At 25.0% G+C, this 11,092-nt stretch overlaps 1 protein-coding gene across 1 annotated transcript; it reads left to right on the top strand.

The window, feature by feature from the left end:
- Positions 1–2,833: 2,833 nt before the first annotated feature.
- On the top strand, positions 2,834–10,226 carry LOC112746935 (protein DETOXIFICATION 29). The gene is made up of 7 exons (XM_025795042.3): positions 2,834–3,202; positions 4,312–4,853; positions 8,395–8,481; positions 8,607–8,663; positions 9,241–9,598; positions 9,702–9,788; positions 9,955–10,226. Exons 1-7 carry the CDS (start codon positions 2,882–2,884, stop codon positions 10,027–10,029), a joined length of 1,527 nt encoding a protein of 508 aa, XP_025650827.1. The 5' UTR covers positions 2,834–2,881; the 3' UTR covers positions 10,030–10,226.
- The last annotated feature ends 866 nt before the right edge of the window (positions 10,227–11,092 follow it).

The following is an 11,092-nucleotide window of genomic DNA, read 5'->3' as shown; positions in this document are numbered from 1 at the left end:
CGGAGCTCAACGAAAAAAGGAAGAATGGAGTATGTTGAAAACAAATGAGTATCAAAATTGAGGAATAATTTTCTACAATCAAATTATAAATAAAAAAAAAACATAGAAAATTTGACATTTGTGATATTTGTCAAAAATATATATTAATTTTTATACTTAACTATGGTTGTTAAAAAAAATCATGTTAAAATAACTCTCTTTTCTTATAGTGCATTATACTGTATTTCAGTCTCTCTGTCTCTGTCCTAGTACCTCAAAACAAACGCTACCTAAAAGATTTAATTACTTTGTTAGTTCTTATAGTTTTGCAAAATTTTCAATTAAGATCCTATATTTTTTTTCTTTTTAAATGGGTAAACTTGCACCAAATTTTTTTTTCAATTAGGTCTCTCTTAACAGTAATTAGTTTAATTGTATAAGGACCTAATTAAAAAAAATTGGTGCAAAAATCCAAATAAAAAGAAAAAAAATATAGAAACTCAATTAAAAAAATTGGTGCAAAGACTCAATTAAAAAATATATATATATAAATTTAATTAAAAATTTTATAAAATTATAAAAATTAACAGAATAATTAAATTTATTTAAAAAAAAACATAAAATAAATATAGAAGTACCACTACCGTACACTAGTTACACATACATCACAACATTAATTAAATGCTTAGTATAAATATTTATCAACTAGTTTTAACTTTTAACAGAACTTCTCCTCTTTGTGAAGTATAAAACAAGTGTTATAGTTGGCGTGTTTATGCCTTTATGGTCCGATCTAGCTCAATGAATCAGTCTGTACTCGGTCTATATAGGTCAAATTTAGTTAGAATATTTTTATTTTGATTTTCAAAAAAAATAAAAATTGAATTTCAAAATATGTTTGATAGAATATTTTAATAATATTTTTAGTGAAAATATTTTTAGAAAGTAATACAAAAATAAAATTGATATCTTCTTACTTTTAGCTTTTTAGTTAAAAATAGTGAAAATATGTCAAAATACGGTGCAAGTTTACCTATAAACTATGATGTAAGAACACTTTGATAACTTATTGTATTCGCGTGTCAGACACATTTTAGATATGATACTTATTGACACTCGTTTGACACGCGTATCTATTGTGTTTAACCGTATTTTAATAAAAAAAAAATTTTTTTGGACACATTTAAATATCATCACGTGTCAGCATGTCCAACTTTATTCTTAACATATATTCTTGAAATGAGTTTAAAAATAATATATATTATTATTTTTTAAAACAAAAAAATATGTTAAATATTTTAATATTAAAAGAAGATATTAAAAATAAACAATTAAAAAATTATTTTATATTTTATATATATGTCGTGTTCTTATATTTTATAAAATTTTAAAATTTGCATCTCTATATATTTTGTATCGTATTGTGTTCTGTGTCCATATCAGTGTTCGTTTATGTATCATACTATACAACAGTGACCTTAATTTTTTTTAATTCCTTTTTTCTGCTTTATAAGATAAGTGTGATCTTTTATCAAGATACATTTACTTCCTTTATATCAAATTAATTGTTTGTTCCACAATTTACATTTATTAAGAATTGATGTATCTAATAATTTGAGAAAGATATATAGTGTTTGCTTTTATATATTTTGTACTAGTTTCATTCATTTGAAAGTTCTATGCATGGCGTATGTATATATATAGATTAAAATCACGCATAACTTTATTTGTTAAATAATGAAAAAAAAATGAGATGATATCCACCGAAATAAATCATTTTTGCTACTTCAATTCTCAAACATTTCTTATACACCAACTTTTGTCTTCTTTTTTTTGGATGGACTTATACTCCAATCTAAGTCCAAATAGATCATCTATATTTAATGGACATTCAAAAATAATATTTTAGTTACTTTAAATATAAATAAAATTTTATAGATAAATAAATTAAAATAATGTTACAATGATAGTTAATTTTTCAACAGGAGTCCAAATATTTATTTTGTCAATTAGCAAATTAAATGTCAAGAACAATCAAGTGTAAATCATGTGTGGGAGTCCATCAAGATCTTTGATTTCTTTTGACATATGCTTAGTTGGATTAATATAAAAGAACTTAAGGTTTTATAATCTCCTTCTAAGTGAGACTAAGTTTTTTTTTTTTGGTGACTTAAGTGAGAGTAAGTTTAAAACACAACATATTTAACGTGTCTTGTCTAAAAATAATAAAAAGAAAAGTTAGAAAGGGAAAAGATAGAACCATGAAATGATGAAAAAAGATTATTAAACACCTCCATAAAATTAAGGTACATAAACCATGTTACTATTTTAGCATATCCAAGTTCACATATGCACACAATGGCCAAGCCTTTATTTATATACAATAGGAAATAACAAAAATAAACCAACAAATAATAGATATTTAAGTTAATTCTCAAAAAAAAATTAAATTATACATTTCAATTTTTAACAAATTTTTATTATTTTAAAAAACTTTGAAATAGATTGACTTTTCTATAAAAAAAATTAATTTATTATAATAATATATTTGTAATACTTAATTATTTGACCATAATATTTGTTAAAAATTTATTTGTTAACACATATATTAAATTTTAATAAAATCATATCAATCATGTATTGTGTGTATACTAAAAATCAATTACTAAATCAATACATATAAAATATATGTTAAAATTAAATATAAAATATATATTAAAAATGAAAACACTACATATATTTATATACAATACAAATACATGCTGATTGATTTAGTGACTAATTTTTTGTGTTTATAACATTTTTTAAATAATGTAAGCTAATTATTATTCTTCTTTCTAAATTTATCCGTTTATATATATAAGAGGCAACAATTCTGGTCCATATTTGCATATTTGTGGTCATGGAGAATATAGGTAATGATGACCAGAGCCATCAGCCACTGCTATCTCCAGAAGACCAAATGCGGCCCCGGAACACGGTTGTTTTTACGACGGATTCCGATGACATTGGTCCGATCACAGGCCCCATAGATTTCTTGAGACAGTTCTCCATTGAGGCAAAGAAGCTGTGGTACCTGGCGGGCCCAGCCATCTTCACCTCCCTTTGCCAATACTCCCTTGGCGCTATCACTCAGCTTTTTGCCGGCCACGTCAGCACCATCGCCCTTGCCGCTGTTTCCATCGAGAACTCTGTCATCGCCGGCTTTTGCTTTGGCATCATGGTAAGCTTTCATCTATCTATCTAGCCCAAAAGATTTTGTGCTTAATATTTGAATAAACATTTTACTTCAAAATACATAGCATTTTTCATATTATGTATATATCTATATACCTTAGTAAATCAATAGGCACTATATTCATCACTCTTTTATTTATTTAAAAATAGTTTATGATTTCACTAAGAGGTTTTCAATTTAAATTTTAGAAATAACAAAAAAAAAAACATTTTATAGATCATAAAACAAAAGGTATTTAAAAAAATGGGCATCAATCCTTTTGCTTATAGTATAGAAAAATAAATACATAAAACTACAGAAGTTCTATTTCTGGCCACTAATTTTTCAAAGCCCGGTATAATTTAAAGGGTTTTTGGATCAAGTTTAGGAGAAGTTCGAACTCAATATCTATACCAGAAAGGAAATTCAAAGTTAAAGGTTTGAACGCCATGTCTACCTACTATTCAAATTGTTTATATACCACTGAATTATTAGTAGTGACCAACAGCCTACATGACTTACTGAAAATAGAACATTTTTATGAGAGGAAGCGGGAGTGGGAGCTTGAGAAGGAGTGGGAGGAGAGGAAGTGCGGGGGTGGATGGAAAAGAAGGAGCATCTTTGTAAGTTGGGAAAGAAAAAATAGCAGTGGAACTGAAATTAAAGATAAAGAGTCGGAATAATTTAAAAATTTTATTAAAAAGATTTTAATATTTTTGTCATATGAAATTAATCTTTTATAAATATATTGTTATTTTTTTATTTAATAGATATTTTTATGAGCCTTAATAAAATTTATAGTACAAATAATTATTTTTCCTAATAAAAATGATGAACATGATTTTGAGTGTACAGATAAATCTTTTGAATATTTTATATTTAATAAGAGGAATATTAGGGTACCAGCAATTTTGGTGTTTTGTAACCATCAATTGGTTATCAATAGTGTTTTTAATGGTGTGAGATTACATCTAATGGTGAGAGAATACTCACTTTTGTTTTGATGGTTAAGTGTTGGCCAGAAAACACAAAAATTACTTCCCCTAAACTTTTCCATAAGTAAATAGTATAATAAAAGTATAATTTGTAGGATAAAGCGTTATTTTGCAATGCAGATTGGTATGGGAAGCGCGTTGGAAACGCTGTGCGGACAAGCCTTTGGAGCAGGGAAACCAGAGATGTTAGGTGTGTACATGCAAAGATCATGGATAATTCTGAACACCACCGCGCTTCTTCTATCCCTTCTATACGTATTCGCACGGCAGATCCTAAAGGCAATAGGAGAAACCACCGCGATCGCCGAGGCGGCCGGTGTTTTTGCGTTGTATATGATCCCGCAGCTGTTTGCCTATTCCATGAACTTCCCCATCCAGAAATTCTTGCAAGCTCAGAGCAAGATGATGATCATGGCATGGACCGCGGCGGTTGCATTGGTAGCGCATGCTGTGCTTAGCTGGGTACTAATGTTGAAATTGGGGTGGGGCCTGGTGGGTGCGGCGGCGGTGCTCAACGCGGCGTGGTGGTTCATGGTGATAGTTAAGATTGGTTATGTAGTGTGTGGGTATTGTGGTAAGACTTGGAGAGGCTTCTCCTTCCAAGCGTTTCAGAATCTTTGGGCCTTTCTTCGTCTCTCATTTGCCTCCGCTATCATGCTTTGGTGCGTTACACCTTTCATTATATGCGCAAAAATAAATGGTCAACGAATAAATCATTATTTAATTATTAATTTAATTATTTTAGTTTTATTATCTAATAATATATTCTATTTTATATTTTTAAATATTAATTATTAATAATTAAAATTAATTAATTCTAATGATGCTTTTATATGCATAAAGTATTATTAAAAGAGTTACTGAAATTAGCCAAAAAATTTTAAAATTGAATATTTTAATTTTTTTAAATTCCAAAATGTATAAAATAATCTTTATTATTTACTTCCATTATATAATACAATCTTTTTTATTAATAGCTAACAATGACTGCGGATGTAAAGCGTTAGCTTGCATACATGGTTATTAAGTGATCATATGTGCAAGTTTGACATATCAATCTGAATGAAGTACAAAATAATTCCCAAACAATTTAAAAAATCTCAAAATAGGTTTTGAAAAATTTTTAAAATTTTAAATAATTCTTTCAAATATTTTTAATCATTTTCAAAATTCAACATCTTATAATATTTTTATTAATTAGAATAATAAAATATTATTAAAAAATATATAATAAATAAATAATATAAAAAATAACAAAATATATACTACCAAATAATTTTATTTATTAATACTAAAATGTCATAAGAAATACTATTATTTAATTATTTATATATGACACTTACATCGATATAATATAGAAACTATAATAATAACAACTAAATCTAAGGAGTTATTGTATTATGAAGACTATTATTTTATGGATCTAAACTTTTAAGATATTAACACCAAATAAATTTAAAAAAATATTCCTAAGTAAAAAAAATCTATTTTTTTAGCATAATTGCTAATTGTAGTAGCACAAACAACTTCAATTGCAAATCTATTTTGTGCAACATTATTACAATTAATGAATCTCAAAACTTTTTAAGAAATATGACAAACACAACACTTAGATTTGCTAAGACATCTCTTCTTCAAGTGGTGCAAAGTATTAATAACTTCACATTGAAATTTTGTAAATCACTACATTGACCTTGTAGTTAACCAAAACTTATAAATTTGACTTTATAGATAACTTAATTCAAATTGCATGTAAGTTCTAAAGTGTGGTAGTCATAAATATTTGCATAAATATTCCTAATTATTTTTATAAAAAATTTTATATTAAATAAAAATTCTCCTATCTTTTTTAAATAATATTAGTTCATTCTCTTTTTCATTATTAAAGAATAATCATAGAATATGATACCTATATATTAAATTAAATTAAATTAATATCTTGCATGATCAAAAATAAAATAGATTCATTTATTTATTATTTTTTTAAAATATATAGTGCCTTCTCAAAATTAATTTATAATTTATTTTAAAAATATTTTGTATATAAATAATCAAATTTGAGATCAATATAACAAAAATTTTAGAAATTAAAATTTATTAATTAAGAAATAATTATATATAAATAATTTGAAAGACTATTTTATATTTTTTTAATCTTTTAGAAGCTGTTTTGAGAGTTTTTAAATTTTTTGAAAATTATTTTATACTTCATTCTAATTATTGATTTATCCAAATTGCACATATGAATACTTAACGATTGTATGTGCAAGTCAACATACCACATACATCAGCAGTCATCATTAGTGACTATTAAAAAAAATTACATTATCTAATAAAAATAAATATTAAAAATTATTTTATGTATTTTAAAATTTAAAAGACTAAAATATTTAATTTTAAAATTTTTAAAGATTATTTAGATAATTATCCTTTTTATTATTAATAGAAAGGGAAAAGTTTTGGTAATCAATATTTGTTTAAGCCAACTTCATCGGATAACATTTAAATGAAACACACAATTTTATTGATTCAATTGTCATTGTAATCTTACATTTGTGCGCTGGGATTGGATTTTCCCATACATTGATTGTTCTCATCCGTTTCTAAGAGCTCCAATACAGTATTTTTGGGATTTTAAATTTAATATATATATAAAAGAAAACGTAATATTTTCATATTTTATTTTGCATTAAAGATGATTAATAAAATAAAATCAGTCACAGTATAAAAAGATGGTTTCATGTTAAAAGAGAATTAATTAAATTTTATTATTTTATATAAAATTTAAATTGAATTGAAACTAAATATTGAAGTGATAAATTTTGTATTTAATTTCAAATAATAATTTATAAAAAATAATAATTTCATTTTTATTTTTTATAATAACACTTCTCATATGATTTTTTTGTATTGTATCTTTGTATACATCTAAAAAGAAGTGGCATTATCAAAATAAGTGAAATTATTATTTTTTCAATTTATAATATATAATCATATAAATATTGATGTGATGTGATATTTTGTGAGACTCAATGAAATTGAAATAAAACTATCACTTGCTTGATTCAAATTCTTTTGTTTTCATTTCGGTGTTTAGCACCACTAATTTAATTTTAGTTTGAATCATTTATTCTTTTTTTTTTCCTTTTTGTACTATTTTATAATTTTTTTAAAACATTCTTCTTTTCAATTACAAATGTGTATGTCTTCATAATGTGTGCATAATTTGAGTGAAAATAATTTTAAGATATGTTCATTTGTTTTTGTACTATTTTACTTTTAACTTTTTCCATTTTTTTAACACTAATATTTTATTACAGTATAGTGTATATTTCTCCACAACCTATGTATGAGTGAAAAAGAAATCTAAAATCTGTTTAATTTTATACTATATGAAACATTTCAAGTGCATCAGGCAGTACTGGTGCACCAGTTGTTTTAATCGTTGATTTCAATTAATATATATTATATATTTTTTTTATAATTCAGATCGATGGTTAAAACAACTGGAACACCGGTACTCCCGGTGCACTTGAAATGCTTCCTATTCTATATATGCATGGTTTTATTGGAGTGTGGTTCATTCTAAATTAAATAGAATAATGTATAATCCTTATTTACACACATTGAGTTGAACATTTAAAACTAACAAATCTCATAGCCTCAGCCTTATTAAAATTTTGTCTCCGACTTGCTATTATTTTTTATATTTATGATAATTGAATTAATTTAAAATTTAAATTTAAATTAAATATAACATTTAAAATAAGATTGGTATCAATACAAAGAGATCATATATATTATTTAAAAAAATTAATTAAATGTTGTTACTTATATAATTCATTAAATATAATAATTAAAAATATAAAATTTAAATTGAATTGAGATAAAATATTAAAATGACAAATTTTACATTGAGCGTCAAATCAATTTTAATGATATATAATATCACAAATATTTATATAATATTTTGTAGAATTTAAAATAAAATAAAAAAAATTAAGCATAAAAGATGCTATAAAGTAACAATATCAATATATATGCATAATAGTTAAAAATTGAAATACTCAGAAATATAATTATTAATATTATTTTTTTCTATTAATTTAAACTTTTGAGACAGTTTCATGATAGAAATGACTGTTCTTTATGAGGTTTCGGCATATATTAATAGTTTCTTTTTGCTTAAAAATCTTGGAGCAGCCTAGAAGTTTGGTATTTCATGGCCCTGATTCTTATTGCCGGTTATCTCAAGAATGCTGAAGTTTCGGTGGATGCCATGTCTATCTGGTAAGTGTGGTCACTCACATTTCAATAATTCAAACAAGTGCTAGAAAAATATCTTCTTTTCGCTTACGTTGAGTTAACTCAAACACTTCATTTGTCTAATATTGATCATTTAATTATATTTGTAGCATGAACATACTAGGATGGATGATCATGCTAACCTTGGGAATGAATGCAGCAGTAAGGTTTGGATTTAATTGGTCACACATGCACACGATAATATGCATAAATGAAATTAATAACACTTTTGTCTACTAAGATATATACTATTCGAAGAGTTTCAAGTGTACCTAGAACACTGGTGTTTCAGTTATTTTAACCGTTGATCTGAATTATTAAAAATATATATTAATTGAAATCAACGGTTAAAATAATTGGAACACCGGTATTCTCCATATACTTAAAATTTTTCTTATACTATTATGCTATCAGAAAAAAACATAAGATACTATTATGTTACTTTTTTTTTTTGACAGATCATATATATATGAAATTTATCTGATATATCAAAATAGTGTATGCATGCTATGGTAATTATTATTACTATAGCTATAATGGCTACATAATTATAACAACTTTTAAAAAAAAATTATTTTTTTAAAATATTAAAATAAAATATACAAAAAAATATTACAAAAATATAGAAAAATATTACCTTAATTTTGACCAATACTTTAAAAGAACCCGGGATATTTCTGAAAAATAAATGGAAAAGATATGATATTACCATTAAAAAAATGAAGTCAGGCAATTTTGGTGCAGTGTGAGAGTGTCAAATGAATTGGGAGCTCGTCACCCAAGAACGGCGAAATTTGCTATAGCTGTTGCTGTGATTACTACACTTATGGTTTCTTTCGTGCTCTCCATGGTTCTTGTCATCTTCAGAAAAGAATACCCTTCATTGTTTACAACGGATGAAGATGTGAAAGAGCTTGTGATAGAGTTGACACCCATGTTGGCGTTGTGCATTATAATCAACAATGTGCAACCAGTTCTTTCAGGTGTGGCTGTTGGGGCAGGTTGGCAAGCTACTGTTGCTTATGTCAACATTACTTGTTACTACTTAATTGGTGTTCCCCTTGGACTTTTGTTAGGTTTCAAACTTGACTTGGGTGTCATTGTGAGTATCTTCCTCTCTATCATGGATTAATCAACTTTCTGTTTATATTTAGTTTAGTGGTGAAATTTTAAATATATGTTTAATGTGTTTTGATGTTTTTTAGGGGATTTGGTCTGGAATGATGTCAGGGACCATCCTACAATCTTGTGTGCTATTTTTTATGGTCTATAAGACAAATTGGAATAAAGAGGTAACGTTGTTTTTTGCAAATTGGAGTAGTATATATGCATATATGTAGGTGTATGATTTTGCAAATGCATGCAAGATGAAGGCAAAAATACTTGAGCAATGGTATACATAAAAATATTTCAGTAGAGACTTAACTAATTAATTTTAATCTTGTGTGCAAATGACAGGCCTCTCTTGCTGAAGATAGGATAAAGAAGTGGGGTGGGTCTAAAGATTCAGAAGAGAACTTGATTGCAAATTAAAGCATGATCATCAGGAAACATGAAAGTGCTGCAAATTAAATACTTTTGAACCTCGAAACTTTATCGATTTTATAATCGGTTCAATTTTTAGAACCTTGCTTGATGCAAACGAATAATAATTATGCAAAACAGTTTTCAACTAGTATTTTTACCCGTAATATTATTACGGGAATATAAGTCTTTTAAAATTACGTTAAGTCCTGATATTATAGATTATGACACGAAAAATTTATAATATTAAACTACTTTTATAAAATGGTATTAAGGGACAAAAGTTCTCGTCGGCTAAAAAGATCAGAATCTTAAACAAAATTAAATAATAAATTTTTTAGTTATTATTTTTAAATGAAAGAGTTTAATTTTTTTACTTAATTTTAACATTCGTTATCTAAAATTTAAAAGAATTTAAGGTGTATATTTTTATATTTGATTAGGTATTAAGTTTGTTGCACAAATAGAAATAATTAATTTTTATACTTACTATTTAAAAATAATATTTTTTCTATATATATAAAAATATAATTAGATATTAATATAAAAAAAATTTATATTTATAGTTATAAAATTAACTCATTTTTTTAAAACAATTGAATCTTGATTCTAACTTTTAATCACAATATTTGTATTTTTTTTAAAATTATATGTAATAAATATTTAAAAGAAAAAAGTAAAAACATATATTAAAAAGATAAGCAGTAAAAATTTAAATTTAAATAAAATATATGTATATAATAATATTTTTTATTTAAATTATATTATGTTGTTAATTTTATTTTTTGTAGAAAAAAATAGAGAATGAGAGAAAAGAGAGAGAAAGATAAAGAAGAAGAATGAGAGAAGGAGTTTGTTAATTTTGGAAGTTAAGAAAATTTTTTATTTTAATTATAATGAAAATATCTAGTGACAAATTTTGATTTGTCAAATTACTAATATAAAATATGAATTATAAATTATATATAGAGTAGGAAGGATAGAGAGAAATAGAAAAAAAGAGAGGTCGTAGATAAGAAAATATAAGAAGGATGTTTACTAATTTTAGAGGAAAATATTTTCTCTAAATTTT

The sequence above is a fragment of the Arachis hypogaea genome, chromosome 15 (assembly GCF_003086295.3).
Source record: "Arachis hypogaea cultivar Tifrunner chromosome 15, arahy.Tifrunner.gnm2.J5K5, whole genome shotgun sequence".
Lineage (NCBI taxonomy): Eukaryota > Viridiplantae > Streptophyta > Magnoliopsida > Fabales > Fabaceae > Arachis > Arachis hypogaea.
The sequence above is the reverse complement of the archived record's forward strand: the minus strand, read 5'-3'. Positions and strand labels throughout refer to the sequence as shown.